The 27,960-nt window shown below is 41.2% G+C and overlaps 1 protein-coding gene across 1 annotated transcript; it reads left to right on the forward strand.

The window, feature by feature from the left end:
- The first annotated feature begins 1,064 nt into the window (after window positions 1-1,064).
- Atic (5-aminoimidazole-4-carboxamide ribonucleotide formyltransferase/IMP cyclohydrolase) lies at window positions 1,065-27,664 on the forward strand. Its single transcript, XM_063237457.1, has 16 exons — window positions 1,065-1,220; window positions 1,387-1,513; window positions 4,669-4,745; window positions 5,709-5,775; window positions 10,704-10,792; window positions 11,162-11,313; window positions 11,603-11,759; window positions 13,920-14,045; window positions 14,610-14,717; window positions 16,241-16,326; window positions 17,298-17,387; window positions 18,606-18,734; window positions 22,880-22,972; window positions 24,441-24,623; window positions 26,154-26,309; window positions 26,718-27,664. The coding sequence occupies exons 1-16, from the start codon at window positions 1,202-1,204 to the stop codon at window positions 26,835-26,837; spliced, it is 1,779 nt and encodes a 592-aa protein (XP_063093527.1). The 5' UTR covers window positions 1,065-1,201; the 3' UTR covers window positions 26,838-27,664.
- The last annotated feature ends 296 nt before the right edge of the window (window positions 27,665-27,960 follow it).

The following is a 27,960-nucleotide window of genomic DNA, read 5'->3' on the forward strand; positions in this document are numbered from 1 at the left end:
GCATCTCAGACTACTTGTTAATAGAAAAAATTTCCTACCCAAGGGTTCCTATTTAGACAATAAGTTACCTAGTTCAAGTGGAGGTTTCTGTTGGTAATAAAAATATAATTTAGTACAAAATTATCAATTCTAGTAATATGTTAACAATTTCTAAAAAAAATGCAAATGCAATGTGTCCAGATATGGTTATCACATTTAAGGCTTTCAAGTCTTTTTTCTTTTTTTATTACATATATGCAATTTTTAGTTATATTATTATAACTTCAGGGTTATTAACCTTCCTTTGGAAGTGATGTAAAATAAGAAGAAATAAAAATATAATCATTGTGGGTGCATACATTTATTGTTTTTGTCTGAAACAGTGATGCTAGTGATAAACCCTCAGTGGGTAATGAATCCATGTTTCTCTGGATTTCTAAGACACAAGGTGGTTTGTGACTGGCATCTTTAAGGACTTAAAGTCAGAAAGATACCCAATTAGTTACCTAGAACAAAAGGATAACCCAAGAAGGAGATTACATTGTCTTTATTAGTTCTATTTTATTCTTTCAATAGAATATTTAATTTGCTTCTTACAATAGGATTACACAACCGCATATTATGTCCGGTAACACAATGGTCCCCCAACTGTAAGAGAATCATAAAGCTAAGAAAAAGCCCATTTACTCTTCTTGCTATTAACATATTAGCATCAAGTCTGGATCCTGAAACTATAGGAAAATTAGAATTTCTCATTCTGCAACCAAGTCACTTAAATCTACAGGACCTAATGGGTTACTTTCCAAATATATTAAAGCAGGAGCATGGTAGACGAGCGCCAAGATCCGTCCCAAGAACCGGAAAGTTCCTCGTGTTTGTTTTTAGCTCTACATCCTTTTATATTCTCGTGCACCCTCCAGCCTCGGGCGCAGGCCACCCTGGGGAACAAGTCTGAGACCTGGAGCCGATCACTGCCTCGCAGGCCACAGTTTGTAGGTCCCGCCCCGCCCCGCCGCGCCCCGCCCCAACTGCTGCTTTCCGCCCGGGGCTCCAATTTCGCTTCCACTGTGAGCGGGGCGGGGAGGGGGCGGGGACTCGGTCACGTGACGGCAGACGCCGCCCCGCCCACCTGCTTCCTGGCCCGCTCGGCCCGGCCCTGCCGTCCCGCTCCGCACGTGGTGTCCCCGCAGCCGCGCGCTCGCCCGCACCCGCACCCGCAGCCATGGCGCCCGGCCAGCTCGGTGAGGCCCTCGCGGAGCCGCGCGCTCGCCCACCCTGCGACCCCGGTCTGCCCGGCCGGCCTGTGGCGCGGAGCCGGGCGGCCTGCTCCGAAGCCGGGGCCTGCACCACCCTCGCTCCCGCGGCGGCCCCGGCCGGAGTGACGAGCGCGCGTGTCTTGTGTTTCAGCCCTCTTTAGTGTCTCCGACAAAACTGGCCTCGTGGAATTTGCCAGAAACTTAACAGCTCTGGGTTTGGGTCTGGTTGCTTCCGGAGGAACTGCGAAAGCGCTCCGAGATGCCGGCCTGACCGTCAGGTAAGCTTAGCTTTTAGGGTTAGTCCAGACGGAAAGGGGTCACGTTAGACCGGAAATCGGTGGCATCCAAGTGACACCTCTGCCGTGCACCCCTCCCTGGCCGCTGTGAGGGTGGCAGACAACCCCGTTCCCGCCTTTGAGGAGCAGGCAAGTGAGGCGCAAAGAGTTTTAGCAGCTTCTGTAGAAGTTCGCAGCAGTGAGCGTGTGCGGTGCGCAGTTTAGAACCCGCGTTTTCAGCCACTTCCTCTGCACGGTAGGTCACGTGGGCCGCCTGTTCCAAACAACAAACGCAGAAGTTACCAGTCACATTTGCTTTCCGTGTTCAAGAAAACGGTTTACACCGGGAAGACTTACACTGGCCCATCCCCTTAGCACCCCCATCACCACGCGACGATTCCAGTTACTGATTCTCTGGGCACAAGTCTGTTCATTACCCAATGGGGGCTTGGAAGGGATGTACCCAAGACCGTTCCTGACCTCAGGGCTTTCTGGGTGTGGAGGAGGGAGTAACTACTGAGAGACACACAATGGAAAAGGCTGCAGCACGGCTCTGATAAAGTGCGGTGAGCCGTCAGAGAAGGGGCAGATCCACCTGAGATATATCTTAGAAGAGAGATGAGAGTGTTCACTGCCTAGTTCTTGCCGTCCAGATCCACAGAAAGGCGATTATCCGCCTTTTCTCCCTAGGCTTCTGCTCTCTGGGAGCAGTACCTGGCTTCCCTAGATTTGACTTGTTCAGACGACGAGAATGCCTTAGTTCAGGTGGCGCTTTTTATTTTCCAAGTTCCTTTCGCATCTTGTCAGGGAAATGAGACATGGTTCTTCTGGAAACCCTGTGGGAGTCCCGAGAAAGCTGGTCCAGCTCTTCCAGTGGGAACAGGATGAAAATCCAGCGCAGAACCAGGTTCTTTCCCGGAGGCTCAGGTGGAGTCTACTGTTGTAGTTGGAACTTTGCTCAAATGAAGCAAATTCCTCATCTGTGGCCTCTTACTCTTTTTTCCCATCACAATTTGTGTTATGGAACAGACATCTTTAAAACCAGAACAAGCCCTTAAATTATGTATCGTCCAGTTTAAAAACCCAGCCTCTGCCCACTCCTCACTTATCTCCATTATTTGGAATATTTCTTAAAAATTGGGAATGTTGTTTCTTTCCTTAAATGGGGAAGGTGTTTACTATGACTGATTTGTTTAGATCTTAGAACAGTAAAGGTCACTGAAGTATAAAGTTGGAAGAGTGTTTTGTATATATTAATCATAAGTCCTCGCAATTTTTATAATAGATAGTATTGTCCCCTTTTGTAGGGGACTAAGCACAAAGAAGTTAGTAGGGGCTGTTGTGGTCAGTGTTTTGACTACTTGCCTGTCCTGTACAAAGCTGTAGGTTTGATCCCCAGCACCACAAAAATGAAAAAAAGAAGTGAAGTCACTTGCCTAAGTCACCTGCATATCCCATGAAGTTAACCATTGCATTGTCATGTGGTAAACTGACAGGTTTAACCCGTAAGTATATACCAGTGATCATACAGGGAAGTAATCCTGAAGATTAGCTGTTATATGCAAATTTTTAAGTACAAAGGAATAACAAGCTTTTAAATTACCCCTATCATTTAATTAAGAATAAATCTGCCATAAGCACTGCCTGGCAAAGTGCAGGATCCTGAGTTCAATTCCCAGTACCAAAAATAAACAAACAAACAAACCTGTGCCATCTGAGGTTTTAAGTAGTTCTCTTTGAAGGAACTAGATTTTCATTCTTGAGTGCCTCTGAAAGGAAACTTGCATTGGACCCCATGTGTCACCAGTTTGATGGATGAGCATTAGAACTGTGTGTGAGGATAGCTAAATGTAACTCATCTGCAAGTAGCCCTACTTTGTAGGTGAGTTAACCCAGGAAATTCTGTGTCCTCTTAGCCATATTCGCTGTTTTAAAACGTTTGATTTTAGCTGGGCGTAGTGGTGCGCAGCTGTAATTCCACCACTCAGCAAGCCAAGGTGGGAGAGTAACGCTGCGAATTTGACACCAGCCTGGGCTGCAAAGAGAGCTCAAGGCCTGGGCTACAAAGTGAGCTGAAATGTATGATGAGACCCTGTCTCAAAATTGACAACAACAAAAAAGTTTAATTTTTTCCAGTAAAAGCTATTGTGGTAATGGTAAAAAATTGGAAAATGTGGAAAACTAGCGTATTAATTAATGTATTTCTGGTGTTTTTATAGGCATGCACATTACTTCAGAGCCCACTTAGAAAATGAGTAGAATTGTGTCCTGCTTTTTTTGTTTTTCTTTGCTAATGTAATATGAGTATTGTTCCATAACAGATTCTGTCAGAGGATATTCCTGAGTGTAATTTTCCTGATGCCAGTCTGATGAAAAGGATTGATATTTAACTGTTGTTTTTCACTTGGTCCTTATCCCAATTTTGTGATGCTCACTCCATTTTTTCTTATTTCTGGTTAATGCTATGAATCTTTTGTTTAGTGTTCCTCACATACCTGATTTTGGTACTTAATAGTTTTTGGAAATGCTTAAATCTTTGCCTCATCAGGAACTTATTTTTACGTGGAATTAACCACGTCTTAATACAAATACCATTTTACTAAGCAGTCTTCTTTTCTCACTAATTTGATTTGCCATTTTATGCTTTTTAATCATAAAATTCTGAGTTCTACTTTGGCCAGTTTCTGATATCAAGATATTTCTAATGTTTTTTGGTATGTACTGCCAAATAACTTCTCATTTGGCTTTACTTATTCAGTATGGTGTATGTTTCAATTTCTGAATTCCTTGACAGTTTAAAACTAATGCTTTAATACTTACCAGTTCACGCTGTCACACATCAGTTAGAAGATGCAATAAACATGATGCTAATGCCAGCACTCAGGAGACTGAAGTAGGAGAGTCAAGGGTGTGTGGCAACCCAGACTGCATAGGGAGACTCTTGAGGGAGGAAAGGAAAGAAGGCTATTACTGTTAAAAAGTCAATAAAATTTTACTTATATAAGAAATCAAATGCAGTGAAAAACTTTAAGCTAGAATTTTTTTGTTTAGTTTCTGTAAAAAAGTCTTGGATGAAAACAGTAGGGCTTGGGTGAAGATACTTTGAATGATTTAAAAGGACAGTCTGGAAACAGTGGTAATATTCTGTTCATTTGCAGAGATGTCTCTGAGCTAACGGGATTTCCTGAAATGTTAGGGGGTCGTGTGAAAACGTTACATCCCGCAGTCCACGCTGGTAAGTTGTTGATACCTTCCATTTAAAGCAGTCGGTGGTTTTTAGGAATATTTTAGTCAACTTTATAAAAAAGGAAGAGAAGTCATCAGCTCAAAAAAGTTTATTTCGCCTGGCATGGTGGTGCATGCTTGTAATCCCAGCACTCAGAAGGCTGAGGCAGGAGGATCGTTGCGAGTTTGAGGCCAGCCTGAGCTAAAAGTGAGCCCAAGGCCAGCCTGAACTGCATAGTGAGATCCTGTCTCAAAAAGACAACAAAAAAGAAAATTTATTTCTAAATTTACATTGGTTTTGTCACATTTGCTGTCACAGTTTATAATATGTTAGAACCTGTTTAAAGTATGACTTGCTTTATTACATGATGGATCCAGACTATTCCTCTGCTTACTGTTAGTCTTACCTATTAACTAGTTTAGATTGTGATGTTGCTATTGCGGTTACTGCAAGTATTTGGATTTTCTAGTATGATGTTTAGATTTTTAGAACAGTTTACTGTTAGAATAAAGCATCACAATATAACCAGATTTATAAAGAAATTTTTCAGTGTGCACATTGTTCTAACATAGCAAATTGCACATAAAATGAGGAGAAATTTACATTATCACAAATTTGCCAGTTACTCTAAAATTTAACAGATAAAGGCTGAATGGTGGAGAATCACCAGACAAATCATTCATATACGGGAATGCAGACCATGATGGATTCCTAACACTTTTGTGAAAGTTCTAATTCAGTTTTGTAAAAATTTATCCAAAAACTGTATTTTTGTGTTGCTCAAAAAAATTTTTAAAAGGAAGATTATGTACTGTTGCAAAAGAATGTTAAATATATCCACGGATCTAAGTTTTTGTTTGATAATTTTTCAGCTCTGTACTCTTTAGCTATAAATGTTAGAAGACTTTACTAGATTGATAGGACAAAAATTATATTTTTTAATTAATACTTGGTTTCACTTTGTTATATTAGGAATCCTAGCTCGTAATATCCCAGAAGACAATGCTGACATGGCCAGACTTGATTTCAATCTTATAAGGTAAAAATTTGAAATTAAATTTTTAGCACATTAAGGAACAAAACCAAAGAATATGTCAGACCTGGTGGTCCTCACTGTAAACCTTTCCTGAATCCTTTGTGTGGCATTTGACATACATAAGTATTCTGGTTCTGATACATGTGCATTTCTAAAGTATATAACTTCAACTAATATGTCCTTTCTCTGATTTGTTGTCTGATTTTATTTATTTTTTTCTCTTTTGCAATGGCTGGACGTTGAACTCTTTGAGCCTCATACGTGCTGGGGAAGCACTGTCGCCAAAATAGAGTCCACCTCTAATCTTTGTTTATTTAGGAAGTTACACTCTAAATTTTGTTATGTACAACTGCCTTAATTATTAGCATAACGATATTGATCGTTACTTTTAAGTACAGTGATACCTTGGTTATCAGACTCTCAATTCTGGATTTGTGTTCAAATAACGAAAAGTTTGAGAACTGAATATTTTTCCCTTAAGAAATAATGGAAAACTAAATAACTGGTTCTAAGACCCAGAAATTAATTGCACTTACAAACTCATTTTTCTAAGATTTTAACACATTTTGCAGTGATTCCTTTTTTTCTTTCTTTCTTTCTTTTTTTTTTTTTTTTTTTTTTTTTCTTTTTAAGGGATTTGTTTCTTTGTCACGATTCTCACGGTTTCCTTGTTAGCTTTACTGCTGGCTGATACCACTTTCTTTGGAGCCATGGTTATGATATTTTATGCAAATATAGTGCAAACAGAATAGAAGCACAATGACAAACGTTTTAAGGCACTAACACAGCCACTGTATGTTGCCTAGGAGATGAGAGAGAGCAGCTCATAGACTAAGGTATCAACTTCGTATTCTGGTGCTGAAACCAGAATATTTACTGTCTTGGTTACTCTTCTTTCATTGAGACAAAATACCTGATGCCCAAAGTTAGGGAAGGAAAGGTTTATTTAGCTTACGGTTTTTGGCAGTTTCCTGTTCAGCTGGTTCCAAAGTGGGATGGTGTGGTTAAGGGGCAGCCATTCATTGGGCTGCAAGGGACAAGAGTCGCAAGGTGAAAGGGAAAAGCGCAGTCCCTTCCCTCCCTCAATATTGTATGCAGGCTCCAGCCCTGGGTTGGTGCGGCACTCACACGGCCAACCCCAGCGCTAGGCAGCGAACCAATCACAGACGCTATATTCAGCCACCTCCATGACTATGAGGCTTTGGGGGGACGTTTAAATAAACCATAACACATATTTGTCCAGTGCTACATACAAGGGATTCAGGAAAGGTTTATAGTGAATAAAAACAGAGAGGGAGGGAGAGGATCCCCAGGTTTGGCATGTTCTTTTAGTTTTATTCTTTAATGTGCTAAGGTGAGAATGTTCCAGCTTGTAGCCATTCAACAAGCTAAGTGTCACTGTATGTATAATAGATTTATTGAGGTATAATTTATGTGCCATGTAATTCACTGGTTTACACTGTATAATCCAGTTGTCTTTATATATTCACACATGTACAACTATTGCCACATATTCAGTACTCCCCTCCCCCAAGAGACTACTCTTTTAAATAGTACGTTTTTATTAATACCAAGTTCCAACTGATAAAAAAAAAAACTTTTTTAAAAAATACCGAGTTCCATTTGTGGCATTCTTTCATCCTTGTGTATAACATATTTGTCCTCCATGTAACCTCCTTTACACTCCTTTTCCCCTATGTTCTGGTTTAATACTTTCTTCTATTTTTGTTATCTTTTTTGTTTTTTAGATTCCACGAATTAAGGAGAGCATATTTTTTTTGTCTGATTTCACTTGATGTGATGGTCTCCAATTCCATCTGTTTCTTGTAAATGATTTTATTCTTCATTGTGGCTTAATAATATTCCATTTGATATATGTGACCTATTTTCTTTATCCATTACTCTGTTGATGGTCACTGAGGTTTTTTCTGTATCTTGACTGTTATAATTTGTGCTGCAGTACATTCAAGTGCCTGGTATCCCTATAGTGTATGGACTTTAATTCCATCAGGCACAAACCAAAGAATGGACTAAAAGTGGGTCATGTGGTGGTTCTGTATTTAGAGAAACTGCATTCTTTGGTCTCCATTTCCTCCAGTACCTTTCATCTTTGGTACCACTGAGCTGCATTCTGTCTATGGATTTGCTTATACTGAAATAGAACCACCCCTGCCCCATATTGGAGATTGAACCAGTACCCAAGGCCTTGGCTACATATATCTGAGTCTTTTATTTTTAATTTCGAAAAAACTATTTGCTAGGCACTAAGTTGCCCAGGCTGGGTTTAAATTTGTAATCCTTCTGCCTCTGCCTCCTAGAGTGGGTCTTGTTTTTGACTTTTTTTTTTTCCATAGCATGTTTTCAAAGTTCTCTTACACTATGTATATTGTATTTTCCCTTTTTTGGTGGTGTTCTTTGATCATCAAAGAAGTTTTAAAGTTACAATGTTCAGTTTCTTTTGTTGTACTTTTGACATCACAGCTGCAAAGTTATTGCCTAATCATGGGTAATAAAGATCTTTGCCTGCTTTCTTTCAAGGGATTTTTAGTTTTAGCTCTTAAATTTAGGTCTTCGATTCATTTGCTTTTTGTTTTTGTTCTGTCTTTTTGAGACAGGGTCTTGCTCTGCAATTTAGGCTGGCTTTGAACTCACTTTGTAACCCAGGCTAGTCTCAAACTTGCAGTGACCCTCCAGCCCCAGCTTCCAAAGTGCTGGTGTTACAGGTGTGCACCAGCATGCCCAACTTAAAGTTAATTTTTCTCTGTAGGTGTGAGTGGAGATCTAGCTTTATTTTTGTAAATGTGGCTGTCCAGTTGTGGTAACATCATTTGTTGAAAAGGCTGTTTTCTCCTGGAATGATGTTGGCATCCTTGGTCTGTGTGTCTCATTGTGCTGGCCAGCACTTTGTCACCACTGTAGCTCAGTAGAAATTTTGAAATCAAGAACTACTGAGTTATCTCAATTTTGTTTTTCTTATTAAAGGTTGTTTTGCCATTCAGGGACCTTGCATTTCTATGTGACTTGTAGAATCAGTGTGCTCACTTTGTAGAAGAGGCAGTTGAAATTTTCCTAGAGACCTTTTGAATCTATAGATCAATTTGGAGAATATTGGTATTTTAATAACATTAAGTCCTCTAACCCATGAATGTGGTCTTTCCATGTATTGGTTTCCTTTAATTTCTTTAAACATTGTTTTACTTGTAGTATTGTCTGTATTTTTATAGAACTTATTAAGATTTTATTCTTTTTGTGCTGTTGTAGTGGAATTGTTTTCTCAGTTTTATTTTATTTTCTGATTGTTCCTTGCGAATGTGTACTAGTACAATTGATTTTTGTATATCGATCTTATATCCCTTACTTTGTTGAACTCATTTATTAGTGCTAATAGGTTTTCTTGTGAGTTCTTTAGGATTTTCTGCCTATAACTTCATGTCATCGGTAGGTAGAGATTTGCTTCTTTCTTCTGAATCCTTTTGCATAGCTTGTGAATTTCCCCGGCTGAAGCTTCCAACACAATGTCAGGTGTCAGTGGTAAGAGTGGACATTCTTATTCCTGATCTTGGAGAAAGTATTCAGTATGGTGTTAGCTGTAGTTATTTTTTTTTTCATATTTCATTATATTGAAGAAGTTCCTTACTAGTCTTAATTTGTTGTTATTCTTTATCATAAATGAATATTGAGTTTTGTCAATACTTTTTTGTTCGTCTATTGAGATGATCAGGTGCTCCTTATCCTTTATTCTGATATTTTATGCTATTTATTAGATTTTTGAGACAGGATGGCACTGTGTAGTTCAGGTTGGTCTTGAACTTCTATGTAGCCTCAGCAGTCCCCCACCTCAGTCTCCTAAGCACCAGGATTACAGGCTGTTAGCTATTAAATGAACCATGCGTTCAAGGCATTAAAACCCTACTTGGCTCTGATGTGTAATTCTTTTCATATTTTTGTAGTTTCCATTTGCTAGTGCTTTTTCATGTCAGTGTGAATGAGAAATGGTATTCTCTGGATTTTTTTGTGACCCATTTGTCTCGATCTGGCCAGAAGGATAAACCGTGCAGTCTGTTTTCTGTTTTCTAGTTAGTGATCATCAGTTAGGCTCAGTGTCTGGGAGCCTGCCATAAAGCACCTTACTTTATATCCCTGGGATTAGAATTTTCTTCACTAGTTAATTTTACCTCTGTTCTGTATTTTAAAACATTCTTTTGACTGTTGTGTTACTGTCCCTTTCATGACCTCTCTTGTGACCTCTGAAGACCAAATAAACAAGTATTTTACCGTTAGAATGCTCCATTGGTTTTCGTCATTGTATACAATTTGTTGAAAAAGAATCTAATTTAAAATGTCGTAGGCAGTAGTGCAGCCTGAAATGAAGATGTTGTCCGGCACCTTTTCTCATTTCCATTACAAATGTTTTGCATGTTGATGGATTGCTGGAGGTGGATGGCAGAGGTTGCCCGAGTGGCAGCATCACGTGGTTAGGAAAGACTGCCGGGTGTCCATACCAGAGCACCTGCTGGGCAAATTACCTCTGCTCTGTGGCTGTGGACAACGGGTCTCTTCACACAGCTTGTTAGAATTTATTTGATTTCATTTGTGTCAGTACATTGCAGTACATAGCGGTCGCATTAGCACCTTTCCGTGTCCCCTTCCCTGGTTCCCTCACTGTGCCTTTCGTCTCTGGTCCCCTTCCCGCATGTGAAACATCTGCCTCTGTTTCCTGAGTCTGTCGTCTATTTGTATTTCTCCTACATGAAAGACACCATGCAGTATGTAAGCTTGTGTATCTTGATTTCACAGTTTATATTTTAGATCTTTATAATTTTGGTCTTATTTATAGTACTGACTCTTTTTGCTAAATAGCAAAAAATGCTATTCCAAGCTATTCACGTGAGTTGAATTTTTAATGATGGCTGAGTTGCTCTCTGTTTCAGAGTCGTTGCGTGCAATCTGTATCCCTTTGTGAAGACGGTGGCCTCTCCGGATGTGACTGTGGAGAAGGCTGTGGAGCAAATTGATATTGGTAAGATACAAAAACCAGTGTTAAGACCAACAGAGAGGGAATTATTTAAAATTTTAATGAGGCTTCCTTTTGATTTTCATTATTGAGGAAACAAAAGTAGTTACTTGTCCTAGATCATATTCCAGAACAATTATAATCGTTCTTTTATAAGCCCCCTTTCCCAGGGTTGAACCCAGAACCTCTCGGATGCTAAGCAAGCACTTTGGCACTAAGCTCTACGTAGTCCCAGCCAAAGCTGTTACTTTTTTTAAGAATCATCTGGGTGGTTTTTCCCTTTTCCCAGCAGCAGTTAAAGTGAGATGTATGTGTGCACTATGACTGTTTGAAAGGCAGTCATTGATAATAGGATAATATCTTTGTCCTTCAAAGGTGGAGTGACCTTACTGAGGGCTGCAGCCAAAAACCACGCCCGGGTGACAGTGGTGTGCGAACCAGAGGACTACGCCGCGGTGTCCACAGAGATGCAGAGCTCCGACAGTAAGGACACCTCCTTGGAGACCAGGCGCCAGTTAGCTTTGAAGGTGGGACACGCTTCTGTGCAGGGTTGGCCAAGCCCAGCAGTACGGAATTCTCGCTGGGATTCTCACCTGAAGCTCTGCTTGAGCTGCTCTTTAGCTGGAAATGGAGAGACTGAATAGTATGTGAAGAGATTAAAAGAGAATGGCGAAGAGAAAATTTGTTGTGCAGTGCAGCGTTACTGGGTGGCTTTTGTGTGTGCGCATACACAGGGCCAGCGCATGTAGTTTGCTGTGTACCTAAAACCATCTTGTCCCTGCTGCTAGTGTCTCTCACAGCTGCACCTTTCCTTAGGCGTTCACTCACACAGCGCAGTACGATGAGGCCATTTCAGACTACTTCAGGAAACAGTACAGCAAAGGAGTCTCTCAGATGCCCTTGAGGTACGGCATGAACCCCCATCAGACGCCTGCCCAGCTGTACACGCGGCAGCCCAGGCTTCCCATCACAGGTAAAGTGAGCGTCTTGTGGCACGGTGGGCTGAATCTGGATGCATGTATGTCTTTGTCCTGTATCTGATGGGATCTACATTTAGAAGGTAAAGTAGGTTACATGGTGGCTCTTGGAGCCCTCCAAGCGCAGATGTTGAGGTGATTTGGGGTTGTGAAGAGAGCTGGTTGCAGGCACGGCTTGGAATAGTATCTTTGCTGTCTAGGTTTTCTGAAGATGCCGGCCAACGTGAGATGGTCTAGCAGAGGACCAAGGCGAGGCTTTAGGTGCTTCTTCACTTAGCAGGCAAGACAGGCCAATCTGGAGAATCCCAGCAAGTTGGGATGCCATTGAGAATAAAGAGTCTACCTTGGGAGTGACTAAACAAGCAGTTTTCACTAAAGCAAAACAAGACTGGAAGTGCAGCTCAGTTTTCGCTGGGCTTAATCCCCAGTATTACCAAAACCAAAACGTAGTCTCCTCAAAATTGTAATTCTAGAAGACCAGTTGAAGTAGGCTAAAGCAGAGTTTTAAGGTGAGGAAGTAGCAGTGATGGATAATCCATTGAACCGAGAAATGAAGAGTCGGTGAGTTTGTAGAATTAAGAGAGGCTTTTTCAGTGTTTGCCCCGTTTTTTCTTTTCTGGCACCAGGAATTGAACGCGTGACCTTGGGCTTGGTAGACAGGCACTGTGCCACTTAGCTTATCCCTCACCCCCGTTTTGCTCTCGAGGTGCTCTGTTAGAGCCCGTCCCTCCGTGGTCAGAGGGACAGTGGGGAAAGGCAGAGGAGAAAGCTACCGCTGTGGAGGCCTCAGAGGCCCAGCTCTCAGGAGGGCTGGCCCTGGGCCAGGGCAAGGGCCACTCCAGTCGCATGCAAAGCAAGTGCAGGACGCAAGGTCTTTCTGCACCTGCCGTGGTGACAAGCAGCAGCTTTCTTCCTCCCTGGCAGCTGCCTGGGGAGGTGTGCATGAGAGCAGGGTTGGAGGCTTGAAGCTGTGAAATACTCTTCTCCTTAACCCTTCACGTTCAGTGGGCCTGCAGGTTCTGTTAGTGCCCTGCGTTAGGTGCATTTTGAAAATAAAAATACCCAAATTCCAATGTTATTGCCCATTTCCCTTTTTTTTTTTTTTTCCTTGGAGGGTGGGGTTGGAATTGAACCTGGGGCCTTAACATATGCTCTGCCAGTGTGCCCTGCTCATTTCCTGTCTCCAAGTAGTATTTCATTGTATGTGAGTGTACCAGTTTATTGACCTATTGAAGGAAGTCAAAACTTGAAAGACAAGATCAAAACCACTCCCGTGTAAGTCTTTGTACGGGTGTAAGTATTCATTTCCTTTGGTCATTTTCTGTTTCTTGCCATTTTATTTCTTGGTTGCCTCCCCTGTAATTTCCTTAAGACGGTTTTATCTTCTGGGAGAGTACATGGGATTATTTTATTTACTGATGTGTGCCAAGTACTCAGAGTCTAATGTGGTAGGCTTTCGGGAAACACTGGCAAGGTTTTACTTTTAAAAAGTCTCTACAATCCAAGATAACACATGAAGGAAATTCAGTTTTTCCTTTTTATTCACAAACAATATCAGCTCCTGAGTATCAGCTGCCAATAATAGAGAAATAAGTACCAGAAACCCCAAAGTTGAGCTCTCTTGTCACTGGAGTTCTGCTTTAGGCAGGGTCTTTTGTTCTGCGATTAAGGAAGAAAACAACATATTTTTCCTCCTCTTCCTTCCCACCCATAGCTCTTGCTTTAGATTACAATGAAATGTAATCAATATGCTTTATGTCTTAACATTTATCCTGTCTCTGCCCTTGCTACAGTTGTTTAATTTTACCCTGAATTTATGTGGATTCCTGACTAATTGCTGAGCTTGTCATAGTTCCTCCCATTCTTGAACCCGTTATTGACTTATTTCTAGAGTATCTCTCTAACATGCAGGCGTGTGCCTGCAAATGTGTGTGTGCATGTGTGCATTTCATACGGATGGGTTCAGGCTTGGCTGCTTTATTTTCCTTTATCGTTGAGTGCTTACACGTTCTTACATGTTTGTATAGATCTTTCTGCTTCTTAACTGTATTTTAGACATTTGTGTAGACTTACTACATGTGTTTATTCTGGAAATCAACATAATTCTGAGCTTCTTGACTCCTTGCGGTAAAGCTTGTGTGTGGTTTTGTATGTAGTTCTCAACGGAGCCCCTGGGTTCATCAACCTGTGTGACGCTTTGAACGCCTGGCAGCTGGTGCAGGAACTCAGAGAAGCTTTAGACCTTCCAGCTGCAGCCTCTTTCAAACACGTCAGCCCAGCAGGTACATGCCCTGGAACTGCCCCAGATAGCTTTCGTTTAAATTTCAATTATAAAGCTTCACTGGCAAGTCTGTTCGTAATAGTGTCAATACAGTACTTGTGATAATTATGTAACATCAGCCATGAATTTTTTTTCACAGTGTAAATATGAAGGTTTAGAAATAAAAGTGAAGTGGCTTAATGTTATATACCAAAATAAGTTTTTTTATACATTTGAAAAATCTACCTTGGTAAGCAAATTGTTCTCATGATACTTTATATCTTTCTATAGCCATTATGTGAGACACCTTTTTGCTTTTGCATTGAAGTCCTTTAATTCCACAGTTATGCCTCTCGGTCTGTTGATGGCCCGTCACATAATGGTTCTGCATGTTTATTGAATGTTAAAGCCTTGTCAGCAGGGAGAAATAAATGTGAGATGCCAGGCAGAACAGAGTGAGTCAGTGATGAAGTGGCCTGGCTTCTGCCAGGCTGGGCACTGTCAGGCTGAAGTTTTGATACAGGAATTAACAAGTAACAAGTTAGGGTTTGAGGCTTATCAACTATGTCATGGTTCTCTCTGCTAGGTGCTGCTGTTGGAATCCCCCTCAGTGAAGATGAGGCCAGAGTCTGCATGGTCTATGACATGTACAGTTCCCTTACACCTGTATCGACAGCATATGCAAGAGCAAGAGGTCAGACTGATGAAAAGAAGAAGCAGTGTTTTCGACTGTGACATACAGCTAATTAAGCACAGAGAGCAGAGCCCTTCTGGGGAAGCCTTTATATGTACCCACTCTTCACAGAGAAGATAAACTCTCCAAAGAAAAGTGCCTTCTTCCAAGGGGCAAGATCATAAATCTAATTTGAATGTGTTAATCATTTTGAGGACCCCATGAGAATATAAATATTAAATAGTTGGTTTGGTTGTGGGGCTTAAAGAAAAATTTTCATTACGTATACATTTTCTCCTATGTGTTATAAACAGTTTATGTCCAGTTCAAGGAGATGCGTAAGATCCAAGTCCAAGATCAGCATTATACTGAAATTCCTCCACTTTCCTATTTTGTACTACTGTTTCTTACTCGCATTTGATCTCGTCAGCCTGAGGTAGCAAAAGAAGAGAATGACTAGAGAGTAGTCCTTACAGAAGTTGCTAAATGGAAACAACAGCTGAAGGGGAAAAGTGTATTCCACTTCAGGACAGACCACTTCTTGGGGGGAAGAAATGGTCAGGAGGCGGCGTCATTTGTGGCCAAGAATTTTAATAGCAGTCTCTTCACCCAGTGGAGAGGCACTTAGCAATCAGATGAGCCTCTGCTTCATCCAGTGCAGAAACGGCGGGTAGAGAGAGGGACGGACAGGAAGTGCTTGTTTTAGTGCCATTTTGCACAGGGGCATGGAGACCAAAGTACCGACGCACTCTGACAGTGGAGAGTGGAGGAGTGAGGTAGCTAGGGCGTGTAGATGTTGCCTTTCAATAAAAGATGATAACCCCCCCCCCAAAAAAAAGAGCAACGTTTTGTACCAAATAGAGCCAAATAGTAATATCCTTTGTTTTAAGATTTCAGACCATCTTTGTTTCATTAATACTTGAGAATGAGTGTATGACTGCCTCAGAGATTTCTTTATAAAAGTATACACGAGTAGTATTTTAATAGCGTAAATAGAAACATTGAAATTGGTACATGTAATTTCAGATTAAGCTATTAAATATATTTTTATTTATATGACAAAAGTATGGTTATTCTAACTGTACTAACTTAGGCTTATGTTTTATCTTTCAGAAATGTGTAATTCTTGCATCTAATAACATGGGTATTAATGATGTTCATGATTGTTCATGAAGTTATTGACATAATTTATTATCTCTAGTAGGGATCAGCAAACTTAAGTGCCTTGGGCTGAATCTGGTTAGATTTTTAGTTTTATAAGTATAGTTTGATTTTTTAAAAAAGTATAGTTTGATTGATTTAAGGCCGTGTGCTTTTATTTATGTATTTTCTATGGCTGATTTTGAACTACAATTATAGATCTGAGTAGTTGCAGAAGAGACCATATGACTACAAAGCTTCAGAAATATTTACTATTTGGCCCTTAGGAAAAGTTTGCCAAATGCTATTCTAGAATGTAAAATTAATGAATACTTTCTTAATGATTACAGCATCTTTTTCATGCAAGCATACTGTTTAATGAAAATCCTAATTTGTGTTTACAGGGGCTGATAGAATGTCTTCATTTGGTGATTTTATTGCATTATCTGATGTTTGTGACGTCCCAACTGCAAAGATTATCTCCAGAGAAGTTAGTAGACTTTCATATAATGTGATCCGTGTGCAACTGAGCAGTGTTTTGTTTATAATGTTCATTGAAACTGTAACTTGTGATATTTATATTGGTATGAGCTATAAGTTAAATTTACTGTGTTCATATTTTACAGAAAGCACAAAGCCTTGAATTACTATTTTTTTTAAGACTTAGTGAGTTAATGTTTAAAGTGAGTAATAGACTGTTTTGATAAAGGTTTTCTTTGTGTATTTAATTCTTTTAAGTTTTCTAGTGCATGTATTTTAATGCTAAAGACAGGGACCACTTTGGGTGATGATGAAATAAAGAATGTTAACTATAAACCTTTAAAGATCTGAAAGGAACTCTATAATTAGGGGAAAAAATGTAAACTGCTGTGATAAATTAATCCGTATCAGTTGAATACCAGACAGATATTCCAGAAAGTTCAGAGTGGTCACTGGTAATAAGGAGATGGAAAAGAAAAGGTGGTAGCTCAAGACAGCAGAGAGGGAGGAAATAGGAGGGCAAGGGGCGGGTTTCACCTGTGACACTGTTACTCCAACCACAGTGCTCCCGGTCAGAGCAAGGCTGGGCACTGGTACTGTTACAAGATGTTATCGGTGAGCCTCTTATTCTGCTGCTGAAGACCATGTTGTGCCCAGCTCATTTAATGTGAAAAATGTGCTGTTTGTAGTGAAAAACACCACCTCCCCAAAGAGAGGAGTAAGGTCTGGTTTTTCTTCCCGAGGTACGTAAGTTAGAGTGGATCACTCATGCATTGTTAGTTAAACAAAACAGTCAAAAGGAGCCCTAAAGACTAAGTCTGTTCTGATGAAGAATTTTTTAAAGTTTAGTGTTAACGTTATCTGTTGGAGATAGAACCAGAAGCTTGCAGAATTATTTAGGACAGATAATTGTGACTGGATCTTCAGAGCATTCTCTGATTTTTTTTTTTTTAATGGAAATTTACTTTGATATACTTATAGGTGTCTGATGGTATTATTGCCCCAGGATATGAAGAAGAAGCCTTAAAAATACTTGCCAAAAAGAAGAACGGAAACTACTGTGTTCTTCAGGTTAGAGCAGTTTATGTTTGCTGTAAAAATTTGTCCTTTGGTCTCCTTTTTCACGTGTTTAATTTTCCCTTCTGATTTATCCCACTTTACTGCAGTGTCTTTAATCCTGCAATTTTTTTATAGTCTTGATTTTTTAAGACAAGGATGGCCTCATCAGTTTTCTATTTTTTAATTTTAAAAAATTTTGTATGATGTCCTGTTCAAAAAGTATTAAATGTTATTATTTGAAGGAAAAATCCATTCTTCCCTTCTGTCACTCTGCATTTGTTTTAAAAACAGTGGCCCTTGGGGCTGGGGATTTTGCTCAGCGGCATAAGCACCTGCCTTGCAAGCAGGCGGTTGTGAGTTCGATCCCTGGTACCGATAAAAATGAAAAGACCAAAAAAAAAAAAAAAAAACAGTGGCCCACAGTGTAATCGCACTTCGTAGGCTGGCCTTGAAGTCACTGTGTAGCCCAGGCTGGCCTTAAACTTGGGATTTCTCTCCTTCAGTGGGTTTCACATTCTGGGATTACAGGCACGCAGTGCCACACCCAGTTCATTTTGATATTTTTCTACTATAAGTGATGTGTAGCAGAGAAAATTTCTTAAGTGTAAAGCACAGTGTTATATCTGTCAGGGTGCTCAGAAATTAGGCACCGTGGTGCACACCTGCAATCCCAGCACTCAGGAGGCTGACAGGAGGACAGAGGGTCGCTGCTAGTTAAAGGCAGCCTGTACTGTGCAGAGATCTGTCTTAAACAGAGAAAGGAAATTGGAGTACAAACCATACTAATTAGGTAAAGTCAAGAGATGGACTGGTTGCAGGACCTCTGAAGAAATAAATATTCTCAGATTCTCAAATCTGAGAATATAAAAAATAGAATGTGATATTCATGCCATAACCTGTTCATTAACAAATCTGTTTTATCTGCTGACCTTCCAAAAGGACTGTAGATAACTTTAATGTTACCAGAAATAGGCTCATAGAACCATTGGTTTTAATATATTGTGTTTTAGGTTATAAGTTAATATCTGTTTCTTAGATTTTGTTTTTTTGGTGATACCTGTTAATGCATGTTCCAGCAAAATGGTGTTGCCTAGCCATTGTATTACACTACTAAATGATGGTCACATTGGTTTTACAATCATGGGTAGAACTTTACTTAGACTAAAATCTTTGTACCTGAAGATAAGAAAGAGTATACATTTAATGCGTCTTTTTAAATTTGTGTCCTAGATGGACCAGTCTTACAAACCAGATGAAAATGAAGTTCGAACTCTTTTTGGCCTTCATTTAAGCCAGAAGAGAAATAATGGTGTCATCAACAAGTCGTTATTTAGCAATGTGGTTACCAAGAACAAAAATGTAAGTTTGAAAATACCAGAACTGAATGTGAGTAACTTGAGTAGTGTGTTTTCAATATTTATAAACGTACGTGTTTATTAAAGTCTTTGTGCAAACAGCTAACTCATCTTTGCATTGTCAGTTAAGCCTGAGAGCGTACAAAATGAGTAAGTGCCCACATTGGAAGCTTGCGTGTGTGTGTGTGTGTACATCCCTAGGTAGGCATCCTCAGTTGTGCGTAAACAGGATCATGTTTTCTGTAATGTTCTTTTTTGCGTATGTGAGACTGCATGTGTGTTTCCATGTCAGTAAATGTAGAATCACATTTTTGTTTGAAAAGTCGCATGAGGACCCATGTGTGGGTATACCACGGGGGACCTTCAGCCTGTGTGAGCTGTGCCGTGATGGACGTTTCTGTGTGGAGTCGTATCTGGCCTTTTGGCTTGCCTGGGCTGTGCTGGGTCATATATAAACTAATGCAATATTGTTAATGTACTAAGTAATGCAACTTTATTTTTTTATTATTTTAATTATAACATAAAAAGAGGGCAGGTGGTCTGCAGGCTGCAGTTTGGACCTGCCTGCCTACAGGTCTTTTTATTTAGGCTCTTGGTCATCTTAAGAAGGACATACTCAAAGGATAATGGTGAATTTCCAATGTATTATTTTATTTAATCTCTGGACACACTGTGGAAGCGATTCATCTCTACTGTAAAGATCATAAAATTGTGACATAGGTTATAGTTAAGAAATTTTCAAAGGTTACCCAGTAGGGGAATGCATGAGCTGGTATTTGTTGTCCAAAATATCTTTTTTTTTTTAATGTCAGGAATTGAATAGTGGGCCTGATGCGTGTTAAGCATTTACTCTACCACTGAGCTACAGCTCCAGCACCAGAATATCAGGCCATCAGTTTTTCAGGGTATTTTTCTGTGTTTAGAGCTGACTGTGCTTTCCTTTAGTACTTTGAAGATATCAGCCCCTTTTTGTCTACGACTGTCAGTATGCCCAGAATGTTTGAGTGAATGCAGACCTTGGACCTGAACACCGTGGTGCTGTGTTGGTGGTATGGGCCTGGTGCTTCCTTCAGAGTTTGACTTACATACCTGTGGCAGCTGAGGTAGAGCATCTCCCTTCTGCTGTCAGAAATGGAGCTGGTTCAGCGTTTGCGTACAGTCCCTGATCTGCCAGAGCCCTGGTGCCTACTGGCATCCTCTTTTCTGGTGCACTAGGAACTCCGTTTTGTTCCTTAGTCCCTCTTCCTAAGCAGAGGCTGGACTTGCTTATTTCCCTCTGGTTTTATTGTGTGCTGCTGGGGCTGGGGATTTAGCTCAGCGGCATAAGCACCTGCCTTGCAAGCAGGCAGTCGAGAGTTCGATCCCCGGTACCGATAAAAGGAAAAAGACAAAAAAAAAATATATTGCGTGCTGCTTGGAAAGAGCCTGGGGCAGGCTTATTCCATCCACTCCCCTCGTCTCGGTTCTCTCCGGCTGTCAGTTAGTCTGGGAGCGCTCGGTCCAGCTGCCCCCTTGTCCCTCACACCGCTCACTGCAGCAGAGCCAAGACCAAGAGGAAACTGCTCTTGTTCCTGGTCTCCCTCCAGAGGCTGTACCTAGCATGGCGGAAACAAGCTCTGACGTCTTTATTGGCTAGTTTTTGGTTTTGGTTTTGGCTAGTTTTGTCTGTTAAGCATTTGATTAATGTTTTTTTTGTGGTGGTTGTTCCTTTATTGGCTATTGCTCTATTTCATGTAGTCATTGATGCAGGAGTCTTTCTATCCTTGAGAATTTATTCCTTTTTAACATTTTTCTTGTAGGTTTGTAGGTATTGGACTGATTTCATAATTTAGCAATCTCTGATAGGCTCTGTGAATCTGAGTATTTTTTGCAGTATTGAGAGGGTAAAATTGTAATCTTTTATCTAAATTTTTCTCTCCTTGCTTTCTGCATATTCTTAGTAAAAATTTGGAAACATGACAATGATAGGTGTATCCTCCTTTAGTCTGTTTTCATTTTACAGCAGATAATTGTTCACCTTCCTATCCCAGCGCTACTTCAGTCTCGAGAGCTAAACAGGTGGAACGAGTCATATTAATACAGAAAACATTTCCATTATTTCCTCTGCTCCTACTTTCTTTGAATAGTGCTTTTCAATCTATTGGATTCTCTCGTTCCCATCCCACTCACATTTCTCATATTCCTGATCCTTACTCAGAATCCTTGGGCTCTGTCTGAAAGTAGACATCTAGGCATTAGTTACCAATCCTTCTGGAACCCAAGGAACCACATTTATAGGTGGTGACTTAAATATTAGATACATAAGAAAGAGTATGTATTACATTGCTAACACCTTACAATAGTAAGTTCTTAAAAAATGGTTTCTTTAACTTAAACTTGCCATTTTAAAATTAAGTAAAAACTAGCTTCACAGGCAGTTGTCAGGGCTCCACGTGCCCTTTGTCCTGTCTCTTCCTGCTGACATCTTACAGGACTGCAGTACAGGACTGCAGCTGTGGAGAAGACGCAGGGAAGGCGCGGAACAGGACCCCAGCTCTCGCTGTGCTGCTTGCAGCGTGCCTCGACCTTGGGCTGTCACTTACCTGCTGTCCCTTTCTCAGTTTTTATTTGTTACGAAAATTGCACTAATGCACTGCTTTTTATGTGGCTGTAAGTTTTTACTTCTGTGGTGAATGTCCGTGAGTATTAATTGCTTTGTGGCGTGGTAGTTGTATGCTTAGTGTTAAAACTGCGAAAGTGTTTTCCAGAGTGGGCATCCCATTTTATATTCTCACCAACAGTTGATAAGTGGTTCCATTTCCGCAGGCTTCAAGTTCGTTTTTGTTTTGTTTTTATTTTTTTCAGACATTCTGGCAAGTGTATAGTTATGTCCTACTAATTGTAGCATAATTTGCATACCTAAAAACTCATGATGTTGAACATTGTTCAGTTACCACCCACATGTCATTTTTGGTGAACCTTCACTTGGCCATGGCCATATTTCTAATTAAACTTTTTGTCACTAAGTTTTTTATGTGGGTAATGTGTGTTATAGGTCCTTGTTCTTTATTCATTAGGTAACTTTCAGATATTTCTTTACAGTCTGTAGTGTGTCTTCTCTTAACAAAGGGTCTTTCACAAAATGGAAACTTGATTTTGATGATATCAGATTTAACCAGTTTTCCGGTTACCTAATTTACCAGTTAACCTGATTTACTAGTTTACCAGTTAATATTTACCCAGCATACCAAGTTGAATTTCTTTAAAGATAATGAGTGACCTTGTTGATGGTTCTGCTGACAGTTCACAATACGTGAAGTTTTGAATAGGTTTTGGGATGGGAGGGTGGGTGTTTCTGTTGTTTTGCTTTGTCTTTGTGTGTGTGTGTGTGTGTGTGTGTGTGTGTGTGTGTGTGTGTGTGTGTGTGTTTATCGATTCCAGTGACCGAACCCACGACTGCCCACTTGAAAGGCAGGTCCTTATGCCGCTGAGCTAAATCCCCAGCCCCTGTTTTGTCTTTTTGAGTCAGAGTCTTGCTATGCAGTTTGGGCTGACCTTGGGCTCACTTTGTAACCCAGGCTGGTTTCGAATTTACAACGATCCTCCTCTCTCAGCCTCCTAAATGCTGGTATTACAGGTGTGAGCCACCATACCCGCCTTAAATTTTGAATAGTTTTTACGTAGGGCATTCTAAACAAAGTGGAAAATAACCCTAATTTGATTTTCTATAAACAGCTTTGGCTGTATGTATATATACAGTGGTGAATAATGTCTGAAAATTGACCATAACATTGTTTGTGAACACAAGTTTTATAATATCTCCAGATACTGAAAGGCACTCTGGTCAGGAAAATATTATTTGTGTGTGTTGAAATGAATACACAAGTCATCTTTCGTGTGATATACGCAGACTTAATCCCGAGTTGCTACAACATAGTGTAGTTTGAAGTTCCTTGGTGTTGGGCACTGATTGTAAGGAGGTCCACCATGCAGAGGTGTTACGGATTTGATCCTTTGAGGGAAGCCTGGTTGAGTGTAGCAGCATGAACAGTTAGTTTTTCTCTCCCATTTGAACCGCATGAATACCTCACGGCATGTGAGGAGCTTAGCGTTAATGACGTTCCCAGAGCCCTGTGCCACTGAGCGCCCTGCTTGCTGTGCCTGTTTCAGTTGTCGGAAGCTGCCCTCAGAGACCTCGTTGTCGCCACCGTCGCTGTCAAGTACACTCAGTCTAACTCCGTGTGCTACGCCAAGAACGGGCAGGTAACCAAGCTGTCATACCCACCCCGGGGGGACTGTTACTTTACAAAATGATATTCCAAAATCCATCCACCTCAGGAACTAGACAGCTTGACAAGGAAAACTTCCAAGTTTTCCTCGTCTGGCTGTGTCAGGATTTACTCTGCACCTTGGTAACTGCTCAGATAATGATGATTAAGAATAGCTTTGGAACCAAGTACTAAAGCCTCTTGCCTGGAATGTGTTGGCACGTTGGGAATTAGCGGGATGCTAGAGCTCTCACAAGATAGGCTTCATGGCTGTGGCTCCAGTGGTAGAGTTTCCAGTGAAGAGGAAGGGAGGAGGGCGCTTCCACCGGCAGCTATGCTGCTGCAGCTTGCAAGCTGTTTCCACATGCACATCTTGCACTGTCTCCCCCCAGTTCTGGGGATGGAGCCCAGGGCCTTGTGTGCTAGGCAAGTGCTTTGTCTCCTGGTAACAGCCCCAGTCTCTTACACTATCTGTCTAAAAATTTTGAGCAGAAAAACTGCTAGACGAAGAGTGAGCCTGATCTTTAAAAATCAGAATTACTGAGGTATAATGGTAACGGCGCAATAGTAGTTTTCACAAGTTACACACTTGTGTGATCAGTGCCACAACCGAGATGCAGATTGTCCCCACCTTAAAATGTGAACATAAACCGTGCCTTGGGCTTAGGATAGTGTGAAGTACACCATGTTGCCATTCTTTTTCTTACTTTCAGCACACTATAAACTGGATGAGGTGTTCAGCACTTAATTACAAAATGGGCTTTGCAGGGGCCGGGGATTTAGCTCAGCGGCATCAGCACCTGCCTTGCAAGCAGGCGGTCATGAGTTCGATCCCTGGTACCGATAAAAATGAAAAAGACAAAAAAAAATAAATAAATAAATGGGCTTTGCGTTAAGGTGGTTCGGGCTCATTGTGTAGACTGAGTACAGCAGGCAGAAGGTGGGCTGTGCTGAGAGCTATGATGTTTGCTAGGTTAAGTTATTTAGTTCATTTTGGACTTAAGATGTTTTTAGCTTACTGTGGGTTTGTCAGCATATAAACCCACTCTTGAGTTGAAGACGATCTATACTTACTGTTTCTTACTATATTAACTTATCTCATGTATAAAGCTATTGGATGCAACATTGAGCTGGTTAATCACTAATGTTCTCCTGTCATTAAAATTGACTTTGCACAAGGTTCAGGACAAGGGGCCCTTCTCACAGTGCCTTTAGCTTATCTCTTAGAATTTGTTAAATTATTTGGCCCACAAATTGGGGCAGATGGATATTCATTAGCATGATACCTGGAAGACCCTTTCAGGAGTTCAGTCACTGCCAACGGCTAAGATTGTCAGCTTCTAGTAACAGAGTTGCAGGAGGTGGCAGCTACTGGTGTCCTTGGCATGAAGCTTCACCGCTGATGTCCGTGGTGAAGAGTGCAGTGTCGGAGGAGGTGCTCATTGTGTGTCTGTGTCCCTCAGGTTATTGGCATTGGAGCTGGACAGCAGTCTCGGATACACTGCACACGCCTTGCAGGGGATAAGGCCAACTGTTGGTGGCTTAGACATCACCCACAGGTGCTTTCAATGAAGTTTAAACCGGGAGTGAAGAGAGCAGAAATCTCCAATGCCATTGATCAATATGTGACTGACACCATCGGTGAGGTAAAAGGCTTGTCGTTGAGTTCTGGCCAAACTGGGGTGATAATCACCCTTTTATGTGTAACAAGTTGCACGTATCCACAGAGAAAAAGGGATATTGTTCTTGAAATTCTGTATTGTCTAAAATTATTAACCAAAACTGAACAGCAGTTCAGTTTTGTTCTGTCTTATTTAACCTCATTATTTCCATCCCACACAGACCTGCTCTTTTTTAAGTTACTTACCATTGGCGTAGTTTTATATAACTGAGTGTCCCCTGTGGCCTAAAAGCTTTCCATGACGAAGAGTTTTTCACTCATTTCGAGGTGTCCCTTGTCAGACAGAGGTTTGCTGATGAGAGGTGTGTGTCCAACATCAGGTACAAATGACCTGGTATTTTCTACAAGAGACACTAATAGCCCAATATATTTTTCTTACCTTTCATGTTTTTATACATCTTCTGTTTTGAAGAAGGCATGTGGGAACATTAAAATTGCAGACCTCAGGCAGGCTACTAGGGGAAACGATTTGGCCCCGTTTCTAGACATAGAGCCTGAGAAAATACTGGATGGAAAATAAGAGGTGTGGTAGTCAAAGAATGGTCGGTGGTCTTCAGCAGAGGCGCACTGTGTTGCCCCAGGAGCCTCCCTCTGGATGAGGAGGGAGGCCGCAATGTGCCTCTAACCTGAAAGTACTTTACATGTCTTTTTATTTGTACTTTACTACGTGGATTTTTGTTTTGGATACTACCCAGCCAATGCCTGATGATAGTCTGGGAAGAATCTTTCCGTATGAACAAGAATAAAACCGTGTTAAAACGAACAGAAGTGCATTTTAAAATAGGAGTGTGTGTCTGTCTGTGCTGCTGTAAAGGAATGCCCCAGGCTGAGTGATTTAAACAATAGGTGTTCACCGCTCATAATTCTGGGGCTGAAAAGCCCAAAGTCAGGGTGCCAGCAAGCTTAGTGTCTGCTTTCACTATGACACCTTGTCGCTACATCCTCTGGAGAGGACAGATGCCATTTTTGTAGGTACTGATCCATTCATAAGGACAGAACCCTTGTAATGACCCCCGAAAGCCTCACCTCTAACACTGTCGTATTGGAGATTAGGTTTCATCCTACCTTTTAAAGAGAACTCAGACTTTTAAACCTTAGCAAACACTGGAGCCTTGTTTGGATTTCTCCATAGCTGACTTACCACAGTTGTTGCATACCTGTCATCTGTTTGCCAGATTGGGGATGAAGGGTAACTTTGAAAAGTCATATTTTGAATGCGATTTGCTGTTGAGGTAATAGATTTAACTTAGAGATTCAAGAACAAATACTTGAAATAAACTGATTTACATAGTCAAATGATAGTTTTTATTTGAAATTTAGAATTTTCTTCCTGAGACTATTTTTTAAAAATCAAAGATCTTGTAAAATTAGGAGCCTTAGATGTTTCATTATTTACAATTCAGAAGTCCTAGAAAAAAAATGCCATGTGTCTTCTGGCTTGGGATTTTTATCTGGTATGGGATTAACCGTGCGTGTCCCCTCACTGCCCCCACAGGGTGATGATCTGGTGAAGTGGAAAGCACTGTTCGAGGATGCCCCTGCGTTACTCACCGAGGCAGAGAAGAAGGACTGGGTGGACAGACTGAGCGACGTTGCCCTCAGCTCCGATGCCTTCTTTCCCTTCAGGGACAATGTGGACAGAGCTAAGAGGGTAAGCAGGAGGACGCGTGCCTTTGCGAGGGCCTGAGCATTGTGTCAAATGATTTCAGAAACTTGCCTTGTGATTTGTAAGCAGTGAAGAGTTATAGATCAGAGCTGTGACATAATGTGATTATAAATCAGTAATAGAATTATTTGGCTTCTCTGTGAAATGTGGGGATAACTCAAATCTTGTTACTGTACCTTGCCTTTTTTAAAAAGAGAAACAGATTTATTAGGTAGAATTTTTTTTAAAAAAAAGTTACACACTCAGAGCTCAGGCCCTCAAGGGAAAGGTGCCTGTTTTGCCTCTGACTGGATGAATCATTTTTGGTGTATGCTTCTTTGGAGGGGGATTTTGAGGTTTGCAGGTTTTTACCTCTAGTTGTGTTTTGAAAATCAATACTGATCTTTCCCACAGAGCGGTGTGGCCTACATTGCGGCTCCTTCTGGTTCTGCCGCCGACCAGGTTGTGATCGAGGCGTGTGATGAGTCAGGTCTGGTCTTGGCTCATACGGATCTTCGGCTCTTCCACCACTAAAATTACCACACGGAAACTTCCCATGCTGGCTTATTGGTGGATGAACAAGCATGTGAACTTTTGAAAGCATCTTTTTAGAAAGTAAAATATGACATTAATAATCAGACCCATGGATTTAGGTAGCTGCGTTTTACTTGAGAAGATATGTGCTTTCAGCCTGCCTGCCCCTGAGACAGGCCAAGGTCTGCACCTCTCCCTCCCTCGTGGAGGTCCGCTGCCCCCACCACACTCCGCATGTGACACCCAGAAACTGCAAGGATGTGTCCTGCAGGCTCCACACTTCCTTGTAGCTTTCCTCTCAGGCAGGCTTTCTTGTCAGAACTTCTGAGAAGCTCAGTTGTCTGCTTTCTAACAACAGCAGAAAACCTCTTGGGAGCTGAAACCCTGGTGGATTAGTGAGTCATGCTGACCCCTGAGGATAATGCTAATGCCTGCTTTCTTCTCTGTTTGTAAAATGTTGCCTGTAACTTTAGCAGTGGAGATCACCTCTGTGGAACCGCATAAATAAACATAATCAGGGTTTAGGGTGTAGTTTGGTGACAGAACATGAGCTTAGCATCATGAGGCCCTGCATTCTTTTCCTCCCACTAAAAATCCCTCCATAGAATCAGAAGAAAGTGATCTGTATGGACAGTGTTCCACCCTGAGCCCTTTCAGTGAACCTGGTGCTGTGACTGTGCGCCCACACATGTGGGCTTGACAGCACATCTGGATTTTACCTGTAGTCAGGGCCAGCCTTTTGCCACTGTTCACCTCAGCAGATGAGTCCTGTCTTCTTTCCTGCGTCTTCAAGTGTCTCTAAGTAAAAGCTTTTCTGGTTGTTTAAAGTTCATTTTGTAAGTCATTTATATATTGACTAATTTTTCAGCCTTTGAAAAGTGTCGTCTGCTGTTGAAACAAAGCTGGTACGTGTGATCAATAAAAAACTGCAGAAAAAACGTCTGTCTTAAGTTACTTTTCTTTCCTTGCTGAGAAATACTTGATGCCCAAAATTAAGGAAGGAAAGGTATGTAGCTCACAGTTTTTGGAGGTTTCAGTCCACACTGAGCTGGCACCAAGGCAGGGTGGTGTGGCTGAGGGGCAGCCTGTCATGACCACAAGCGACACGAGTGAAAAGGGTGAA

Source organism: Cavia porcellus, unplaced genomic scaffold (genome assembly GCF_034190915.1).
Source record: "Cavia porcellus strain 051 isolate PalLab524CR breed Dunkin Hartley unplaced genomic scaffold, mCavPor4.1 scaffold_26, whole genome shotgun sequence".
In the NCBI taxonomy this organism is placed as follows: Eukaryota; Metazoa; Chordata; class Mammalia; order Rodentia; family Caviidae; genus Cavia; species Cavia porcellus.

Bases quoted from the DNA above. Each gene is read 5' to 3' on its own strand.
- Atic (XM_063237457.1), top strand. The intron at 14,718-16,240 runs GTCAGACTGATG...TTGTGTTTACAG, and splicing joins AGCATATGCAAGAGCAAGAG to GGGCTGATAGAATGTCTTCA. The intron at 26,310-26,717 runs GTAAGCAGGAGG...TCTTTCCCACAG, and splicing joins ATGTGGACAGAGCTAAGAGG to AGCGGTGTGGCCTACATTGC.